This window comes from Taudactylus pleione, unplaced genomic scaffold (assembly GCF_031769625.1).
Source record: "Taudactylus pleione unplaced genomic scaffold, aTauple2 ptg000481l, whole genome shotgun sequence".
Taxonomy (NCBI): Eukaryota; Metazoa; Chordata; class Amphibia; order Anura; family Myobatrachidae; genus Taudactylus; species Taudactylus pleione.
In genome coordinates, this window is record NW_028284883.1 from 658655 (window position 1) to 680960 (window position 22306).

The 22306-nt window shown below is 44.1% G+C and overlaps 1 protein-coding gene across 3 annotated transcripts in view; it reads left to right on the forward strand.

The window, feature by feature from the left end:
- The window catches only part of LOC148502821 (cytochrome P450 2F2-like), a 96337-nt gene extending 81501 nt beyond the window's left edge, over window positions 1-14836 (forward strand). For all 3 annotated transcript variants that reach the window (XM_088449263.1, XM_088449264.1, XM_088449265.1), the window contains exons 7-10: window positions 2669-2810; window positions 2910-3094; window positions 3184-3325; window positions 14617-14836. In XM_088449263.1, coding sequence (XP_088305389.1) covers window positions 2669-2810; window positions 2910-3094; window positions 3184-3325; window positions 14617-14801 — 654 coding nt within the window. In that variant the 3' untranslated portion in view covers window positions 14802-14836. The remainder of the gene's footprint in view (window positions 1-2668; window positions 2811-2909; window positions 3095-3183; window positions 3326-14616) is intronic.
- Window positions 14837-22306: the final 7470 nt, after the last annotated feature.

A 22306-nucleotide genomic window follows, 5' to 3' on the forward strand; every position in this document is an offset into this window, starting at 1 on the left:
GCCGGTGCACACCCCTACCTCTAACCATACCTCCACGTCTTTGAATCCAAAATGAAACATTTTTTGAACATCCTGCTTCTTTCTAAAAAAGCTCATCATATTGCCTCCAGACATTAAACCTAGCAGAAACATAAATGCTTTGCACCAAATGCAAATATTTAACATATACAAACACTCAGCTGGCCGTGTTTCGATGTAACAGGCTGCAAACATGTAAATCCCAGAAAGCCAATTCTGGTAACTCCTCCTAGCCTCCTCTGCTGCTGGACCCCCAGATTTCGCTAAGTTCAATGCTTTCTTAGCATCATGAGTACGTGTGAACATGTTGAAATACCGACCTTTTCTTATTCCCTCTCTAACCTTGGACCTAACCCCTCTCAAAATTGCGGTATTGGAGCAGTGAACCGCATTCCCCGTTGCATCCAGAGCCGAACTGGCTTCCACGCTACCCACTCTTTTAGGACTCTTGCCCTTACCCTTTAGTTGTTGCACAAAGTATTTCATCAGCTTGCGCGGCTTTTCCACGGAGCAAGAAGAATCAGAAGATTCTTCAGAACGCGATAACTGAGAGCTAACATTAGCCAAAATGTTCTTCTCACCTGATCCTGTTCTTGAAGGGACCACCGACCCAACCGCAGATGAAGAGGCCTGCACTTTGTGCAGGCCTCTGTACAAAGTGCTCCCACTGCAATTTGACATGTCGACAACTGATCCTCCATGACGGGATACGTTTAGGAAGCCGGCGACCACAATACCGACCGCCGGCTTCCTGAATCCTCAATCCCGGCTAGGGTTAAATGACAGGCATCTAAAATCTAGATGCCTGTAATTTTCCCGACACCGGGAGACAGGCGCCCGGCATCCTGATCGAAGGGATGCCGGGCGCCGCAAGAGGACAGCCGTGGGGGGGGGGGAGGGTTAGGTTTAGGGTACCCGGGGGGACTTAGGGTTAGGCACCCCCCTGGGAGGGTTAGGGTTAGGCACCCCACGGGAGGGTTAGGCTAGGGGGAGGGAGGGTTAGGGTTAGGCACCCCCTCGGGGGACTTAGGTTTAGGCAGCGGGGAAGGGGGGGTTAGGGTTAGGCACTTAGAGGGGGGAGGTTAGGGTTAGGCACTTGGGGGGAGGTTAGGGTTAGGCATCCCTAAGGAGTGTTAGAGTTAGGGGGGTTGGTTAGGTTAGTTTTTACTTACCTTAGGGACGATCGGGATTTCCAGCACTGTCGGGCTTCCACTGCCAGGCTCTGCTCTTTTGTGAGGCTGCTGCTGCCGGGAATCGAACTGCCGGCCAAAATAAAGAATGAAAGGAAAAAAGGGGTAAATGTAAAGTAAAAAAGAAAGGGCAAGGTATAAACAGCTTAGAAAATAAATTAGAAAAGTATATACGGACAGAAAAAACACCACACAATATATCTGAAGACACAGTGTACTTATCGGACCAGATCACAATCTGGAAAGATGAAGCTAAACCCCTCCACCACCCTTCATATAGTACTGCTAAACCCCGCCTAGACGGAGCAGCTAATAGGATATCAATTTGACATTCACAGACAATCAATCATATATTATCAACACCAAACCAGCTCTAACTAGTATTGCGTGCTTATATCCTCTCAAGCTTATACAAGCATTTGAGTATTTATATTATCTGTCTAAAATAATTAGGGTCAGGTCAGCATTGGGTATTCCAACAGGTATGGGCACATGAACAATGAAATGTAAAATCAGATAATGTAACCTATTCAGTCATTTACCATTTATCTTTATGTTATTCCTATTCTGTTTCAGGAATAGATATTTGCTTTTGTGCTGCATGTGTACTTTTGTGGACATATTCCAGTTCAGAGTAGCTATGTGCCTGGAACATGTCTTTACCATCATCATCATATTCCTTGTAGGACATGTTCCGCATGTTTGCAGAAGTTGTGGCAGCAGATACTGCAATCAATGAGTCCATATACAGTAGCTTACCAAAAGAAGGATATATATTTGACAGCAATGATAGTTGAATGCTCTGCCCCGAAGCCAAATGGAGATAGAATTATAAATCTTCAAAACAACCCTGTCCTTGGTGTGATAATGCTCAGTTGCGTCAACCTAAAATGTAACACTGATTTCACAGTTTTTGGGATATAGGGCACATATTTTGGAAACACAAATAAGGAAAATGAAATTATAAAAATATCTAATTTGAAATTTTTCCTAACTTCTGAACAATGTGCTTTCATCCAACTAATGGTATTGTATTCTACTTAATATCAGGACTTCTGTTATAAATCTTTTAGAAGGACTGACTGCTCTGTTGAACTATATGTGGGGAATTTTTTTCTATATAATTTTTTGAATGTTAATTTACTATAAAAGGCAGATTTCCATATGACTTGTTCACTTACCATAATCAAGTTATAACATAGTATAAAAGTATTTTTTCCAAATTGTTATTTTGTTTTGTCAAATGATGTTGGAAAGGTTATGTGTCTTCAATTACAGGTTTCCAGTTGTGTGTTGTGCCTTTTAGGCAGACAAAAAAATCTGTAGATTAAACTACACTAGGTGCTCAACATTGTTGTGGTTTGCAATAATTGCTGCTAATCCATAACCCTCTATATATCTCCTATTAATCACTGTATCCTCCCTTTTCCCCAAAATACAATTTACTGTACCTACTTTAGGAAAAGAAAAACAATGCCTCCTATTATAACCACAACACTTTGTTGATGAGCATCATGATCTTGATCTTTGCTGGGACTGAAACAGTGGGCAATACACTCTGTTACCTCTTTTTACTTCTCTTAAAATACCCCAATATAGCAGGTAAGTACCAAGTACAAGAGATGTGTCTATGTTGTTTTGATAAGATTCTCAAAATGAGGGTTTCTTGAAAGATTGTTGTGTCATATTCTGTATCCACAGAGAAGGTCTACCAAGAGATTGATGATGTCATTGGTTGTTGTTCTCCCACTTATGAGAACAGACATAAGATGCCTTATACTGAAGCTTTTATACATGAGGTTCAGCGATATGCTGATGTTGCCCCATTGAGTCTTCCACATGAGCTAATCAAGGACACTGAGATTCGCAATTATACATTCCGTAAGGTAAAAGTCAGTTTGGAAAATCAACTATAGGAAATGATACAATAAAATATTCTAACTAGTGATCTCTTCTAATTTTTTCACACCACCAGGGAACCATGTTTCTCCCATTACTGACAGGAGTACACTATGACAAGACCCAGTTCAATAACCCAAAGGATTTTAACCCAAACAATTTTCTGGATGAAAATGGGAAATTTAAGAACAACAATGCCCTGATGCCATTTTCAGCAGGTGAGTGTAATTCTGTATCTGCTAACAGGGTGCAGTACAGATAGTATGTATGGTATGATTAATATGCAGCTAGGTATCCCACATGTCTAAGCTCTGATTCTACCAGTGGTCCATATTGGGAGGAATGGATGGGAACAGAATTCATATGTGTTTTGGCTGCATGTTCTATATACAGTATACTTGATTAAGTTACTTTAGCATATTCATATCTTGGAACAACTAGACTTTACTGCATAATCTTGAAATGTTAACTCACTTTCTATATAAGAGCATAATGGTGTCTGATCTCCAAGTTATACAAGGCCAAACCGCATTGGAATACTGCACATAATCTGACTTTCAACTACGTCCTACCTGCAAACTGATTAATATGATACCTGCACACAACACCAGAGCTGGAGTAACAATACACCCTGTTGTTAATCCCTGGTAGCAAGCTGAGGTCAGCAGCAATACCACCTGCAGCCTCTCTAGTCGTTCCAGCTGGGTCCAGGACTACCTGTTATCCACACCAGGTGGCCATATGCTACCTTGCTAGTGACTGCTGTATAAATACTGGGGCAGAAGGCTGCAGCTCCAATTGTTTAAGATGAGTCCTTGTGAGTGCGCCCCACATTTCCCCAGCAGTGTCACATTTGGACTCACACTGATGACCCTCTCAGCCTTCCAGACACTGAGTCCAGCATTACCACCAGCAGGAGGGTTGCAGGAAGGGTTCTTGTGGCTACTTCAGAGTCATGGGTGAGATCATCTCCCAACCACCATCTAAGAAGTAATCCGGGCCTTGCAATTGGAACCTTGATTTTATATAGATGGCGTTGCTTACCAGAAGCCTATGGGATTCTTAGCAGTGACTTACAGTAGAGGGATCCAATAGGATCCCTCCCAGTATTCCCCGCATCTTGCACATATGTAGGATGGTCGCCCTGCATGCACAGAAGGACTCCTGGGTCTTAAAACCAGAAGTTCTCTCCTCAGCCAGGGACAGCTCTTATCAAACGAGCTAGCCCATGCATAATTAGTCATGCATATGGCATTAATAAATATAGCTATGCATGCAATCAGTGGCATCCTGCCCTAGGAGAGATATGTCACATATAGCCAAGACATTGATGGAAAAGAAATGTTTTCTATTCCTAAAAATAGATTAATTTCTTACGATGTAACTAGGGTAAAATGAATACCATCCATTGATCGAAAGCCAGCACTTTGCTGGAACTGCTGCTTTAAGAGCACACAGGATTCATCATCCAATGGCTGTTGATGGAAATGGTTAGGATGCTACAAGAATTCCCATGATACCAGCTTGATTATCCAACTGGACGCAGTTTCAGACCTGCCAGAAGTCACTGCCATCCAGACACACAGAAATGGAAATGACCAACAATTTGCTGTGCAGATGCCGATCATTGTCCCTATGACATTCTGCAATTCACAGTGCGTCCATGACGACAAAAGGTTCAGGTGAAAGCACAGATCTGGCACTTGATCTGGCATTCCCAAGAGACTTACATGTGACCTATTATAGTTGCTTGCCTTTGAGGTGGTGACATATTTGCCAATAACACTGGCAACATCAGCTATCAGCTCCTATACTGTATGTCATAAAAAAAAACAAAATAATTTTTTTTTGCTTTAAAGTACTGTATGCCTTCAATGAGAAATAATTAAATGCAGTGGTGGCTCCAGAGGTGAGGCTGCAGCGCTGTCCAAAATTCAAATAGGGGAGCCACACCAACTGCCAGTGAGTCCAAGCTGGCAATGTTTGGCAGTGTTTGGAAAGGCAGTTGGTGTGACTCCTCTATTTGAATTTTGGACTGCGCTGCAGCCCCAGCTCTGGAGTCACCACTGGTGAAATGCAAATAAACCACTTTTTGTGGTGAGAAACACAACACATGATTACAATTATGACAAACTGTATATAACAAACACAAAAGACACAAATGTATAAGGCAGAGGTTCCCAAACAAGGTCCTCATGTCTCCCCAAAAATTCAGGTTTTAGAGATAGCTATGGTTGAGCACAGGTGGTTAAATCAAATTGACTGAGGTACTAATTAAGGCCCTCATTCAGAGCCACTCGCTAGCGGCAGTACGCTCGTTCCGAGCGATGTTCGCACATCTGCGCATGCGTACGGATCGTTATACGCATGCGCGAACCAGTCAGTGCGGCCGAAATTCATGTGCTCGCAATATAGCGAATGCCTGCTATTTTGAGTGACAGAATGAGGCGTATGTGGGTGGTAACAGGGGAAGGTGCTTGAAAATGGGGAGTGGAGATCCGAACGCAGGCGTGCTTAAAGGTCAAAACGGGCATTTTATGGGTGTGCATAATTAATACAGCAGCGTCATTGACCACGTCACTGGGTTATTTTATAGCCAGAACTGCTCGCAAGATTGTGGTAGCAAAAACCAACCACAAGAATAGCGAGCAGTTCATACGCTGGTCGATGTACTCGATTAATCTAATAAATAGCGGACATGACGTATGGTGCGAGCGGCCACGGGGCGTTTTTAACAAATAAACGAGCGTATGTTTTGCTCGCTCGTTCAGACTTAGAGGTGTGAACAGACTGCAATTTGCGAACGGATCATTTAAAAAGCCACCCCTTGTTTTTAAACGAACGACCGCAAATAGCGAACGGCTCTGAATCAGGCCCTAAGTCAGCTGTGCTTAACCATTGATATCTCTAAAACCTGAACTGTTGGGGAGCCTTGAGGACCGCATTTGGGAACCTCTGGTGTAGGGTAATAATTGCTCCCATCATGATTGTCCTAGTAAGTTTCAATCCCTGATTTTTCTTGATTTAAAAAGGGAAAAAAGCAGTTTGTAAATATGAGCTAAGGAATTATAATCAATAATAAAAGCACACTCAAGAGTAGCCAGATAAAATGACAATGATATTGAATACAAATTAGTATGTGTGTATTCTTGCTCTGCAAGTATGAAGGTGTGTAAAAAAGTAATAACATTTGCATACCAGATAGAATGCTTCAATTCTCTTCCCCAGGATTAAGATAGCAAAATATTTAATATATGCGGTGCAATGTACTAACCGGAAAGTTGAAGTTTAGTTAAACATACTGTACCTCAAAACAATTAGATCTTATATATATCTCATTGTTTATTTGTTTGTCTGTCTGTCTGGGTATGCATTTAGACACCTCTGCACAGGGGCGGGCTGGGCCGGGGGGCAGGGTGCCATGTGCCCCCTGGGCCGCACCGTCACTTGGTGTCCCGGGCCGCCTCCTCAGCAGAAATAACCTGGTGGTCCAGTAGTTCATGTGGCCGCAGCCGAGATTCGACTTGTCTGTCTGCATTTATGGCCGCGCGATGAATTCCAGTAACCGGCGGCAGCTTCCAGTTACTTTATGTTCTACAGGGCTACGGAAGCCCTGTAGAACCAAAGTTAGTAACAAACCAGGCTGTGATACGGCCGCGCATAGGCGGACGTATCACAATGGCTGAGTGGAGAGACAGGAGGGCGACTGCTTGAGCTGTGCTCAATGCTCAGACAGTGACAGCCTGAGGCAGTGCACAGCCACAAGCAGGAGGGGGCCTGACAAGCAGTTCGCGATTTATATTAGTGACATGGCCACTCTACAGTTATCAACAGTGTCAATCAGAAAGCAACTCCGTCCTTTGTACTTCCTTGTGGAATTAAGCTCGGGCAGCGCTGTATTGACACTGTATTGCAGCAGTGTCAGTGTTAATCCCAGGGCCAGTTCTTCCCCTCCCTCCCCTGGTAGAGCTCCTCCCTCCTCAGAGTAGGGGATGATTCTGGCCTGGCGCTGCATAGCCTGCCCTGCCCAGTATGTCAGCACAGCCTGTGCGCTCCACATGCGTGCTGCCTGCACAGCAGATGGGGAAGAGCAGCAGAGTCTCTACTTGTGGCAGTATATTTTGCAGACCTTCCACCTGCATGCAAAGCCTCCACAGGTAGGATGTCACACAAAAGCACATAACCTATCATATTAGAGTGAATGCTATGCTGCATTACTAGTCAGGACCGGTGACCATCCAGTCAATGCTGCCTGGCAGGGAAGAGGTTACATTACAGGAAAGCTGATAATGCACAGGAGACAAATGTGTTCTGCGATCCTTTGCTGCGATCCTGTGCTCAGGACAGGATGATTGATGAAGGGGGAGATCGGAGCCTGTGACACCTTGTTTACACCCTGACCATTGCACAGCCTACTCACAGCACATTTCTCTGCATTAACTGTTTTAATATAATCAAATACTCCTTATTAGCCATAATGTCTTACAACAGTATGTCCCTGCTCTCAGAGTACAATATATCACCTACTCAGCCACCAGTAATTAAGGAGGGCTGGCGCAAGTTACTATATGGAAGCATGTGAGTGCTGGCTTTTTGAAAATTTTGGGTCTGATTCAGCAGAGGACGCTAATGGGACCGCAGCCGCAATTTCACACAACGCAGCTGCAAAAATAAGCTAATACCTGCCTAAGCTCAGCTGGCTTAAAGGCCCACTGCTGCTTTCTCATATCCGTCCAATGTCGCTGTTCTGTGTAAATATCGGTACCATTGATCCACATCAGCCAGTCCCCAGCATTTACAACAAGTCTGAACTGCAAGTCTCATGAGCTCTCTTGCTGCGTATGTAATAGAAATAGCTAATTTATGCACACCCATGAAACGGAGTTCAAACAGACAGACACGCCTGCGTTTTTCCATCTCCACCCCCAAAATGCTGACAGTCTGTCACTCATTTTGCGATGGATTCTTCTGTTATTGCAAAACGATTGCTGTGCATACACAGTACGGATTATACGCATGCGAGATTTCAAATAATTGCTCGATCTGTGTCCGCAGCTGAATCAGGCCCTATGTATGTGTATATGTATATATATGTATATAAGCCATATATGGTCCGGCACTCATATACTGCTGTAACTGCGCCCAGTGCCTCCACAAATAATAACAATAAGAATTTCCAAAGGTGCGGCACTCCAGGCTAATTTCCTGATAACAATCTTAATAAGAGTGAAACGTTGAAATTATCTCCACGTGTCTGAGTCTATTTGTACATTAGCCTGGAGTGCTGCACCTTTGGAAATTCTTATATCTATATATGTGTGTGTGGGGGTTGTTGCTTATGGGCCAGTCCTCTGGACTTGCCCCCAGGCTAAAAGTTGCCAGCGAGCCCCTGCACCGATTGGGATGAAACCAACGTGAGGTGGTCCGGGCCAGGTTTTAAGGGGTTTGAGGTCCCGTTTATACCTCCCGTTGGTGTATACTGTGCAGAACTTTGACCTGGGAGCCTGTTCTGGGCCTTCCACTGGATGGATTTGGATGAAATCTTCACAGAGGGGTGGCAATTTGTTTGGGATACCTAACTCAATAACTTGTAGATTAGGTCCTGGCAGGGCCTGACAGGAACTAAAAATTGGCCCTGGCATTTAAAGCACATAGGCCCACCTCATGTCAGCATCTGGCTCCAGGCACAGACTCCTCCCCTTACTATTTCTGACTCCTCCCACTTAGCTTATGCCATTGCAAATATAATTAATATTACAAAATGCAAGTGTACATCAATATCTGTATTAAAATACACATACAGAGCTGAGAGCTCACCCTGCAGGGGATTCAAACATGTGCCATAGTCAGACATTTACGGCGGCATATAATAGAGATCGATTTTGCCGAAGGTGCGGGTTGCCGGCTGATCACGATCATTTTTTTAAAGTTGCAGTCATTTACAAGGCAAACCTGAACTGGCTTTGCCTTGTAAATGACTGCAACTTTAAAAAAACGATCGAGATCAGCCGGCATCCCGCATCTCCGGCAAACTCGGTTTCTATTCCATCCCGCCCTTGGTTGGTTCTGTTAGTCAAAGATGGCACTTCTTTGATGTAAGTGACACCTGTGAACCTACTGGGTGACCTGGAAAACATCAACTGTGTGCCGGATTCAAGTACCGGCGATATCGCAGATTTTTCGCATCTTTCATGTAAAAATGTAGAAAACTTTTCTCCATTTTGAGAAATAGGGAAATATTAGCAAAATCTCTATTTTTGGGTAAAAATGTGGAGATTTCTTATAGAACCCTTTGGACAGCCCCCCTAATGATAGTTTATCGGAAAAAAAATTGTAAGTTGCGTACTTTGGTGAAAAATTACCGCTGAAAAGGTTGTTTTTTTTGTTTCTTTTTAAATGCATTTAACATATTTAACGTATTGGGTCTGGTATTTCAGAGGGTCATAAAGAAGCGCCAAGTGTTTTAAACATCGCAAGTAACTGGCGCAGGTGTTTTTTTTAGAGCTTTGAAAAAAACACCTGCGCCAGCCAAGTGCGATGTTTAAAACACTTGGCGCATCCTTTTGGCGCTCCAAAATACCAGACCCAATATGTTAAACGCATTTTTCATGAAAAAAATAAGACATTTCAGTGGTTGTTTTTTGCCAAAGTACACACCTTACGAAAAATGTTTTTGATAAAGTATCATTAACGGGGCTGTTCAAAGCGTTCTGTAAGAAATCCCCACATTTTTACCCAAACATAGGGATTTTGCACATTTTTTTTACCTGCCCTAGGCTGGAGAAAAGTTTTCTCCAGTTTTTAGGCGGAAAACGGAAGTTTTTTCGACGTCGTTGGCAAAATCGGACGGCTGATTTTGCCTCTACTTGAATTCCCAACTGTGTTGGGTCCTGAGGACCGAGTTTGAGAACCACTGGTGGAGGTCGCACACAAAGAAAAGGGAAGGCATTTTGCCAATTGACCAAGCCCTAGCTTAGCAGTTAAAAGGATTAGATGATGATCACTGTAGGAATTGTTTAGAACAGAAACAGGAATGCTGAACACAGAGAAGGACATATCTGTGCACACCAAAGCAGAGCCGTAATGCCACATTCTGGTGCTTTGTGTATATGAAGAGCATTGGTGCCCTCATACACAACTGAAGTAGGGAGAGACAGCGGCGAAGGTAGAGTGCTTGCCACAGGCGCGCGGTGGAAATATCTGGTGTGGTCTCACTGCGAAGGGGCATGATCACACAATAGTACCTCCAATTCAAATTATGCCACACAGTAGTGCCCCTTCATCACATTACACCCATACTTGCCAATTCTCCGTCATTGTCAGGGAGACTCCCTGAAACAGTAGTAATCTCCCCAAAGAGCCTAGCAATCTCCCTGATTGCACCTTACCCCCATTATGTAGCTGTTATATACTTGGGAAAAAAAAAATCAGAGATATATACATTCAAATGGGATTATCAGTACCATGTCCCTACATTTGTTATAAGGCACAATGATCCCAAAAGGATGTAGTCGGCATCCCGGCATGTGGGATGCCGACGGTCTAAATACCGGTGCCGAAATCCAGACAGCATCGGGATCCCAGTACCAGTATTCCTGCTGCCGGCATCCCAAAGGTAAGTATCGCCATTTAGGAGAGGGTTAGGGTGCAGGGTTAGGGTTAGGTAGCAGGGTTAGGCACTACGGTTAGGCACCGGGGAGGGTCAGTATTAGGGGAAGGGGAAGTGAGGCTTAGGCACTGGGGAGGGAGTGTTAGGTTTAGGGTGTGGGGAGAGGGAGGTTACGGTTAGGCACCGGGCAGGGAGGTTTGATTTAGGCACCGGGGAGGGAGTGTTAGGTTTATGGTGTGGGGAGAAGGAGGTTAAGGTTAGGCACCGGGGAGGGAGGTTAGATTTAGGCACTGGGGAGGGAGGGTTAGGGTTAGACTTACCTTGTTTTCTTATGGGTGTCAGGTTGCCGCTGTTGGTATTCTGACCAGTGGCATCCCAACAGTTGGCAATCCATACCCAGCCCGATCCATATGGCTACATGCATTTTCATATAAGGTTTCTTGTGAACCACTTGTTAAATGCAATGCTTGTAGATCTTACTAACTGCTTTATGGCTCATTAACATTTGGATGTAAGTGATTATTATGACATGCCTCTCAGATATACCGTAGCAGTATACGTCCACTTTAACGCTGTGCTCATAGGTGTTGTTTTCACAATCTTCCTGAAATGCTTTTTCAGAAGTAGGCAAGTATGATTACACAGCACAGTTGTGTCAGTGTCCCTTCATCACAATACACCACACAGTAGAGCCCCTTATCCACGTTACATTACTCAGTAGTGCCCATTATCATTACACCACACAGAGCCCATTCACATTATGCCACACAGTAGTACTCCTTATACACATTATGCCACAGAGTAGTAGTGCCCCTTATACATTATGCCACACAGTAATGCCCCACACAATAGTAGCGCCACTGATGTTATTAGCCCATCAGACAATTCATTGTGATGATAGGAGAGCTAGCCTATAACACAATAAAATGAAGTCTTGCAAGCAGTGAACCACATATGAAATTCACCTGACCTTTTAAGGATTTTTTAAGGAATCCTCTCCCAACTAAGTTTGCAAAGTGTAGCCCTTAGGCTACAGCGAACTGACGCCATCTTCAGATGGATTGGTTACTCTTATAGCATAGCATCCCCCCTTAGTAACCTATGGGGATTGTGGCTATAGGCAGGAATGGAGCAATAAGATTAACCCTATGTATGACACTATTCTTATTGTACAATAAAGCTTATATATTAAAATTGGCATTTTATTTCTAATGAAAATAATTTTATGTTACTGTATATTCTTTAATTTGCAGTAATGTCACATGCAAAATCTTATAAAATCACATACATTTCCCAAACGGATTGGGTACAGGATGCCAGTGCTCAGAATCCCAAAGCCAGAATCCCAACTAGGTGAGAATGCCAACACCTGCAGGTAAGTATCCTGGTGTCAGGATTCTGGCGTAGGCATCCTGAGCACCGGGATGCCAACTACATCCTGTCCCAAACATACAATATTCTTTACACAATATGCAAATATTTATATAACTTATAGCCACTATATTTCAGGAAAAAACTAAACTTAGATAAAATCTTTAACAAGAAAAAAGGGGTATATGTGTTCTGCGCTTTAATTGTAAATGTAAGCAGCTCAGTATGTATTGAATATGACAAGAAAAAAGGAGGGGAACTAAGCGCTATTGGGGAAAGCAACGACTGGTCCAGAAATACACATACGAAAAATTAAAATAAATAGTAAATTAACATAAAATAAATAAAAATAAAATGACATTTTTTTTTTCTTATGTGTATTTCTGGTCCAGTCATTGCTTTCCCCAATAGCGCTTAGTTCCCCTCCCTTTTTCTTAGATAAAATTTTGTTATAAAAATTCAATAAATGTCCAGCTTCCTCCATTTCCCTAGACTATAAAAGTAAGGGTTAAATATTTTTTTATCCAGCTGTTAAGTTAGTCCCTCAATGTCTTTAGAGCTTTGTAATTATCTGCCTTTATTCTCACTAATACACAAATGTCAGTGGCTGGACTTTCTGATTTGGGGAAACTAACTTCTACACTAAAGGTGCATATCCACTAGGCGATATTAATGAGCAATTGCACGATTATGACATTGAATCGTGCAATCGCTCATTAATCGTACACGAATCATGCACTCTAATGACAGAAACGACCAGTGATACATGCTCCCGCTGGTCGTTTCCGACATCAATCATCACCTGAACATGCCGGTCAATCTGCCGATAATGACAGATTGACCATGTTTGGGGATGACGGAGGGTGCCTACACTGAATGGGATATCATTCAGTGGATGGGGAACGATGTCGTAATCGTACTGTATTCCCTGGGTTGCATAATGGATGTGCACCTTTAGGAGTGCCAACTTCTAGATGCCCTTTACCAGAGCCATAACTAGACATTTAGGTGCCCTGAGCGAGAAAGAGTATTGGTGCCCACTGACCTCCGCCCTCCCTTCCGCAAGCTGCTCCTACAATACTCACTCAATAAAGTTCAGAAAATGTATTGCTTTTACCATATTAAGGAACAATCAAACATCTACTCCTGAAGCACATCACTTTGTAATAAGCTGATACCATTTATTAAAAAATAATTAATACCCCCCCAAACACTCACACACATCAGATGTCTGCACAGAATACAGAGAGTGAGGGGTTGTCAGTCCTGCAATGGGCAGAAAAAAGGGTATATATATATATATATATATATACATATAAACCTCCAGCATGGAGAGATCCAGCTCTCTGGTTCTCATTAGAAGCTGAGACCTACAAAAGGCAGCAGAAGGGAGGGGGCACAGAGCAGAAAGCAGATGGATAGGTGGACCCTGGGGTGTCAAGGGATGGGGCTGCCTTAATAATGGGTGGGGGATAAGCGGTGGCCACATTGTTCCCGGTTAAGTAGGCAATGACATTGGTGGGGGGGCGCACTGGGCTGGATGAGCTGGGGTGAGGGGGTGTGATACTTGAGAGGGACACTGGATTGGGGCACTGTGCTGGATGGGAAAGGGAGGTAGATGAGGTTGGAGAAGAGGGCACTGGCATGAATGTGGGCACTGAGTGTGCTGGCTGAAGGGTTCTAGGTGGTGAGCAGTGAGATAGGGGCACTAAGCTGCTTAGGGAGGAACTGGGGGAGAATCTGGGCTGGGTGGGTGGGTTGTGGGAGACACTGGGATGGGGGTCAGTGAGATGGTGGAGGACACTGGAATGGGGAGAGAGGGGGCACTGGGCTGGACATGGGGGAGACACTGTGATGGGAGGGTAGTGAGATGGGGTAGCACTGAGCTGGGGGGAGAACGGAGCACTGGGCAGTGAGGATTAGAACACTGACCTGGTGTTCCAGAAAACAGTATGCTTGGCCCTGCACTTCAGCTCCAGCACCGCAGTGCGTACAGTCACAGCAGCCTCCATTGCTGAGCAAACCTGGGAGGCTGGACCTTGCTCACAGGCACTTGGGAGGCAGAGTCACAAGAAGGGGTAGGCTGTGGCTGCTGTGCAATTCAGAGCTGGGCACTGTGCATCGCATTGTAAGTAGCAGTGCCATATAGACAGATGGGGGATCTAGCTGCTTCCATAGACAGATTGAGGTAAGCGTACAGATGTCACTACGTCATGATGTGGCCGGACTGGCGCATTTGGCCATTGGCCCTTCTGGCATTGCCAGAAGTGCCCGATGGCCAGTCCGGCCCTGGGCCCTGGTCAGGCCTGCTGATGGTGTATGTAGGGCTTAACAGCCGGAGAGCCTATACTGGGCTTTCCACTGGATGGATTTGGATGAAAACTTCACAGAGGGGTGGCAATTGGTCTGCGATGCCTAACTTAATAACTTGAAGATTTAAACCCAGGGAGCGCTGGGAACTACAATTAGTAGGTAATAAATTTATAAATGGATATAACCATTTGTCTCCATCTTCTTGTATCTTTTCAGGCAAGAGATATTGCCCTGGAATGAGTCTGGCAGTTATGGAAATTTTCTTGTACACCACCACAATGCTGCAAAACTTTACCATCAAGTCACTGGTTCCCCCTGAAGAGATCTCTATTGCTCCAGTGGGAGTGGGGCTTGCCCACATCCCTCCCAACTATGAGTTTTGCCTTTTACCTCGTAACTGAATAAAGGATTAATAAAAGATTTTGGATAAATCTGAGATTGTGGCTTGTGCTTAGTGAAACTTTCAAGATTGTAGGGGCCAGTAAAGTATATCATATACATATGCCAGAAATGGACTATCCTAGTGTTTGGTTCTTGTGGTTTGCAGATAATAGCTTCACTGAATGGATTTATGGATAAGTTAATATCGGTAACTCGGCTTGGCCAAAGGGAATAATTGTGTTATTTCAATCACTGTAAAATATATATTTTTAGTTTTGTTTCCTAAAGCTCAAGTCTGCCAAGTCATGAGTAAAATGCTTAATTTAAGGATGGAGCAACCTGTTTTAGAGTATTAGAGTGAGAGAGATGGAATTATCCTGGCTGTCGGGATGCCAGGACTCAAAATGCCAGTCCTGGAATCCTGACACCTGTCATAACAGTGCTGGCATCCTGACCATCGGCATCCTGACAGTAAATATTGGGGTTAGGAGGACAGTTAGGGGTTAGAATTAGGCACTAGAGGAAGGGTTAGGTATAATATATGGGGAGGCAGGGTTAGGGGTAAGGGTAGGGGAAGGAGAGTATACTTACCTTCTGCTGTTGGGATTCTCAACCTGTCTGGATGACAGTGTCGGGATTATGACTGCAAGGATCCCGAGTGCTGGCATCCCATACCCAACCCAAGAGAGAGCAGTATTAGATAAAAGCAGGGTTTCTGGCTCTTGATCAATTTTTTTGGGGGGGGAGGGAGCAGATATGGTTAATATAAAATTGAAAATTTCTATACAATTATGGATTTATATTTTTATTGCTCTTTGTTATAATAGATAAATAGATGTATAATTTAACTTGTAAGTAATCATACAAATAAATAATAAATAACTGGAAATTTATTTTCACAGAACAATGCTCTAAGCATTTTAAGGGAAAATAAACGTATGCATTAAATTATAAAGTCTTCAATACTGATATTTATTTAAATAGTATAAGGAGATGATGGGCCAAATGTAATAGGTAGTCTGTTTTGGTAAATTGCGAGTTTGGTGCTAAACTCGAAATTTTTCACAACTCTCCAATGTAATAGGGTGTCTGTTCACTAAAACTCGCATTTTTCAGAGTTACTGAAACGCTCCATTCTCAAACTCGCATCCAGATGTTTTCACATTGAAAACAATCAACTCGCCCAATGTAATAGGGTGTCTGTTTCAGACTCGCAAAAAAAAGATTACCAAAAGTCCCCAAATAATAGACCTGCTTCAGGCTAGCGAGTACATCCTGAGCAGGTCAGATTAACACAGAAACATGCACATATCCATGAGATATGTACATGTTTCTGTGTGTACTTCTGTTAAATGTTATAAAAAAAAAAAAATTGACGTGCACCCCCTCCCCAAAAGCATAACCAGCCCCGGGCTTTATAAAGCCTGTTCTGGTTCTAAAAATACAGGGGCCAGAATGTGTAGAGGGCCCCTGTATATTAAGAACCAGCACAGGGCTTTGTTGAGCTGGTTCTGGAAAATCAGGGGACAAAACGAGTAGGGGTCCCCTGAAAATTCCTAAACCAGCACCGAACTCTTTCTAGCAGGGGGATAATGCCACAGCCAGGGAAAACCTTTCACCGGTTTCCCCAGCCAAAGCATTATCCCTGACTGCTAGTCAGTCCAGGCCGGGGATCCCTGGGGAGCTGGGTACCCCCCCAATAAAGGGGGACCCCTCTCCAGGGCACCCCAGGCCTAGACTGATAGCCCGGGGCTATCCCCGGCATCCTAGGGCGGTGGGTGCCGGGTTGATAGTGTAAAGTGAAAGTGTAAAATTAAATTTACCATATTGTCTTTATTTGTAGAACCACAAGTACCAGCAAGCCTCCCCTGCATGCTGGTATTTGGAGAACCACAAATACCAGCATGCGGGGCATTACGGGCCCGCTGGCACTTGTAGTTCCACAACTAAAGAAATACGTAAAGAAACAAACTTACACCGTGAAAGTATAATTTTAATAAAACATACATGCACACTCACACTCACACTCACACATACTCACCTAGTATCCGAAGTAATCCATAGGGGTGTACCTGAAAAAAATAATCCATACTCACCTCTCCTATGCGTAGATCACGTCCTCTTCTCCAAGTAGGCAATCCAGGGGTTAAAATAAAAAAACGAAAAAAACCCGATCCATGCCGGACTGAGCAAAGGTATGTGTGTACACATACCTTTGCTCTGCGTAAATGACCGGGGCACACGTGTGCCCCATCAGTGCAGGGGCCGCCAGCCAATCAGGGAGCATCTCTGTTGGAGCAGCTCCCTGATTAGCTGAATGCGGCCAGCCTCTGTCTCCCTTAGACGTCTATGGTGAGAAATCCCCATAGCCGTCTATGGTGAGAGCCGCTACATAGTAACCGCAAGATTAATTGATGTTAATCTTGTGGTTACATCAATGATACAATGTCGCGACAGGGGCATATACAGGGGCCCCCTACGCATTTTGGCCCCTGTATTTTTAGAACCAGAACAGGCTTTATAAAGCCCGGGGCTGGTTATGCTTTTGGGGAGGGGGTGCACGTTTTTTTTTTTAAAACACACACAGAAGCCATCACGGATCTCACTGATCTGTGATGGCTTCTCTAAAACTCGCACCTTTTAATGCTACTCGCATTAAAAGGTGTCAGTTTACATAGTCCTAAACTCGCCTGCACTCGCAAATGCAGTAGCCTCGAGCTGAAAAGTTCGCAGGCTATTGAATTTGCAAGTTTCAGTACAAACTCGCACTTTCTAAAAGTGCGAGAAAGTGCGAGTTTGTACTGTTACTAAAACTGACTACCTATTACATTTGGCCCGATATGATAGATGATGGGGAAGGGACCAGGATGACATGTGAAGGGTTGCACCTGACAAGAAAAAGCTTTGCAAATGTTTTTAGAAATGTAGAAATTAGAAAGTATGGGAGATTAGCACCCATTAGCCCCATGGCAGTGCCGCAGGTCTGTACATAATAACGGTGATTAAAAAAGAGAAAATAATTGTGAGCTAAAATGATGAAAATGCAAGATAAAAAAGAGGTTGGATTATCAGAATAAAGGAAGTGATGTACTGCTTTCACACCTGTGTGTGTGGGATGTTTGTGTACAGTTATTTACAAATACATGCTCTAGAAATAATACCATATTTACTACTGTAGGTTGGAATTTTATACATGTTATAAATTGGGTGGTTTCTCATATGAGTGACCTCAGGGAAACATCCAGCGACTGGATATGGGAGTCTACATAAAAAGAAAGATTAGAAGAAAGGGACAATAAATGCAAGGTGATGGGTATACCAGGAGGGCACGTGAGGGATTTGTGAACATTGGAAGGTAATGAGAAGGAATGTTGGGATTATTGGGAGGAAGAAAATGTCTTTCTTCTCTGCATATCACCCCATCTGAAATAACTGTATCAAGTAATGTTTTTAGCTCCAAATAGAATTTGAGAGTGGGATCTGATTATGTATAGAAGGTTTTGTCATTACTTTAACAGTAAACTGCAAGATAATCAATCCTATTTTGAATAATCAGACCCCTACCTTTATTGGCACATTTGATAATGATGGATTGATTAAACATACAATATTTTATATACTCTGAGTCTAGAAGAATATGTGTCGTAATTCTAACTAATAAGTTTATTTAAGAGCAAAATAATGCTTCCAGCACAAACTATGTAAAAAGTAATTCAGCGTAAAGAATTTGGTTTAGTAGAGGGGCAAATTTTAACATTTCATTAAGAATTGAGTTGAAATTTCAGTAAGATTTTTAGATGACAGCTCACAGCAGCTGGCTGAATAGCATTACATTAATGCTCCCATCGTGTTCCTCACACAGAGGCGCCGGCCACATGATGACGTCATGACCCGGCCGCGCATAGTAAACAGATGCAAACTTGTTGAGCATGGCGCTGCCCGGGAGACGGTGCTACAGTGTATAGTTACTAAAGTGGGGGTTTCTAGAAGTGGAAATGTTGCCCATAGCAACATTTCAGTTTCTCCTTAACATTTATCTAGCACTTTCTAGAAGAGCTAGAATCTGATTGGTTGCTATGGGCAACATCTCCATTTCTAAAAGCCCGCATTTTAGTAAATATACCCCTAATGGCTGGATACAATTAGTGGCAAAATTGGCAGATTTTTGCCAAATAACAGGTGAAAATAGGCAAAAAAGTTAGAAAATTATGTCTGTACCCCAACAAATGGCTAACGTACATGAGAAATTAATTTAGAAGTGTATTATTGGCCATAATAAAAGTATTTAGGGCACTTAAATTGTGTCAGTTGTAGGGGTGTGCACCGGCCACTTTTCGTGTTTTGGTTTTGGATCTGGATCTTTCTTCGTGTTTTGGATCTGGATTGGTTTTGCCAAAACCACCCTTCCATGTTTTGGGTTCTTGGTTTTGTGATTTGGATCTGTATTTTTTTTTTAAAAAGCATAAAAACAGCTAAAATCACAGAATGTGTTGGTTTTTCTGCTCCTATGCTATTATTAACCTCAATAACCTTAATTTCCACTAATTTCCAGTCTATTCTGAACACCTCACACCTCACAATAGTGTTTTTATGTCCAAAAGGTTGCACCGAGGTAGCTGGATGACTATGCTAAGTGACACGAGTGGGCGGCACAAACACGTGACCCATCTAGGAGAGATACTGCAGTGGCAGACAGGATGGCAGTTTGAAAAACTAGGCCCCAAACTGTACATAAAGAAAAAAAAAGAGGTGCAAGATGGAATTGTCCTTGGGCCCTCCCACCCACCCTTATATTGTATAAACAGGACATGCACACTTTAACAAAGCAATCATTTCAGCGCCAGGGTCTGCCACACAACTGTGGCTGAAATTATTGGTTCGTTTGGGCCCCCACAAAACAAGCTGGCAATTAATCTGTCCCTGCACAAACTGGCTCTACAGAGGCAAGATGTCATCCTCATCCTCCTTATCCACCGATTCCTCACCCTCTTCATTGTTGTGTACATCCTCATCCTCACAGAGTATTAACTCGTCCCCACTGGAATCCACCACCACTGGTCCCTCTGTACGTTCTGGAGGCTGGTCTCCCTGGAAGAGTTGATAATTAATTTTTATGAACATCATCTTCCCCACATTTTGTGGAAGCAACCTCCTACGCCTTTCGCTGACAAGGTTCCCGGCTGCACTAAACACTCTTTCGGAGTACACACTGGAGGGGAGGCAACTCAGGTAAGTTTGTACAAGGGCCTCCAAATTGCCTCTTTTTCCTGCCAGTACAGGTAACGACTGTCTGACATGCCTACTTGTATGCTGTCACCGATGTAATCCTCCACCATTCTGTCAATGGTGACAGTATCATATGCAGTGACAGTAGACATGTCAGAAATTGTTGCCAGGTCCTTCAGTCTGGAACAGATGTCCAAACTTGGTCCTGCCTGCCCTGTATCACCACCAGCGGGTTGCTTAGGATACCTAAGTTTTTTCCTGGCAGCCCCAGTTGTGGGAGAAAATGAAGAAGGAGCTGTTGACGTGTCACGTTCCGCTTCAGCTGACAGTGTGTTCACCAGCAGGTCTTTGCACCTCTGCAGGCTTGTGTCGGCCGGAAAGAGAGATACCACATAGGCTTTAAACCTAGGATCGAGCACGGTGGCCAAAATGTAGTGGTCTGATTTCAACAGATTGACCACCCTGGAATCCTGGCAAAGCGAATGAAGGGCTTCATCCACAAGTCCCACATGCCGAGCGGAATCGCTCCATCTTAGCTCCTCCTTCACTTTCTTCAGCTGCTTCTGCAAAAGCCTGATGAGGGGAATGACCTGACTCAAGCTGGCAGTGTCTGAACTGACTTCACGTGTGGCAAGTTCGAAGGGCTGGAGAACCTTGCACAACACGGAAATCATTCTCCACTGCGCTTGAGTCAGGTTCCTTTGCCTATGTCATAGGTGGATGTATAGGCTTGAATGGCCTTTTGCTGCTCCTCCATCCTCTGAAGCATATAGAGGGTTGAGTTCCACCACGTCACAACCTCTTGCTTCAGGTGATGGCAGGGCAGGTTCAAGAGTGTTTGCTGGCGCTCCAGTCTTTGGCACGCAGTCGCTGAATGGCGAAAGTGGCCAGAAATTTTTCGGGCCACACAAAGCGTCTCCTGCATACCCCTGTCGCTTTTCAGAAAATTCTGCACCACCAAGTTTATTGTGTGAGCAAAACATGGGACGTGCTGGAATTTGCCCAGATGTAATGCCCGCACAATATTGGTGGCGTTGTCAGATATCACAAATCCCCAGGAGAGTCTAAGTGGGGTATGCCACTGGGCGATGATTTCCCTCAGTTTCTCTAAGAGGTTGTCGGCGGTGTGCCTCTTACTAAAACCGGTGATTCACAGCGTAGCCTGCCTTGGAATGAGCTGGCGTTTCTGAGATGCTGCTACTGGTGATGCTGCTGCTGTTGCTGCGTAAGGTGATACATCTACCCAGTGGGCTGTCACAGTCATATAGTCCTTAGTCTGCCCTGTTCCACTTGTCCACATGTCCATGGTTAAGTGGAAATTGGGTACAATGGCATTTTTCAGGACACTGAGGACACTTTTTCTGATGTTTCTGTACAGTCTCGGTATCGCCTGCCTAGTGAAGTGGAATCTAGATGGGATTTGGAACCAGGGACACACTACCTCCATCAATTGTCTAAATCCCACTGCACTAATGGCGGATACCGGATGCACGTCTAACGCCAACATAGCAGTCAAGGTCTCAGTTATACGTTTTGCTTCAGGATGACTGCTGTCGTACTTCATCCTCCTCGCTAAGGACTGTTGGAGGGTCAATTGTTTAGTAAAAGTAGTGGTGTTCCTACTTCCTCTCTGGGTTGATGATGAACGACTCCCAGCAGCAGCAACAGTAGCAGCGGCAGCAGGAGGCGTAGCAATGCAGGATCCTCCGGAGAAATCCCGGATAGGAGAGTCAGTCATGCCAGTGACATGGCCTGCAGGACTACTTCCGATCCTGACTAAGGAGGAAATTGACGAGGAGGGAGTTGACGGTGTGGTTTGCAGGCGCTTGGATACAACATGACAACGGGATTTAGGTGTCCCTGGACTGCTTACAGTCTTAGCCAAAGTTTCTGAACTTGACAGTAACTTTTTATGAACGCGCTGCAGGTGCCGTATAAGGGAGGATGTTCCTAGGTGGTTAACGTCCCTACCCCTACTTATTCCACCTTTACATATGGTACATATGGCATGACATTTGTTGTCTGGATTTGGATAGAAATATTGTCAGACCAAAGAGGTGGAATGTTTGGTCTTCTGCCCAGGCATGACCGTGATGGGCTTTTTCATCCCACGGACAACAACTGTCTCCCCCAGAGCCTGATTTAAACAAACCACATCACCATCAGAATCCTCCTCACCAACTTCCTCCTGAGCGCCAGCTACACCTGTATCCTCATCCTGTTGTACTTCAACAGTGACATCTTCAATTTGCATATCAGCAAGTGGAATGTGGGTGCTCCTTTCAGCACTTGCAGGGGG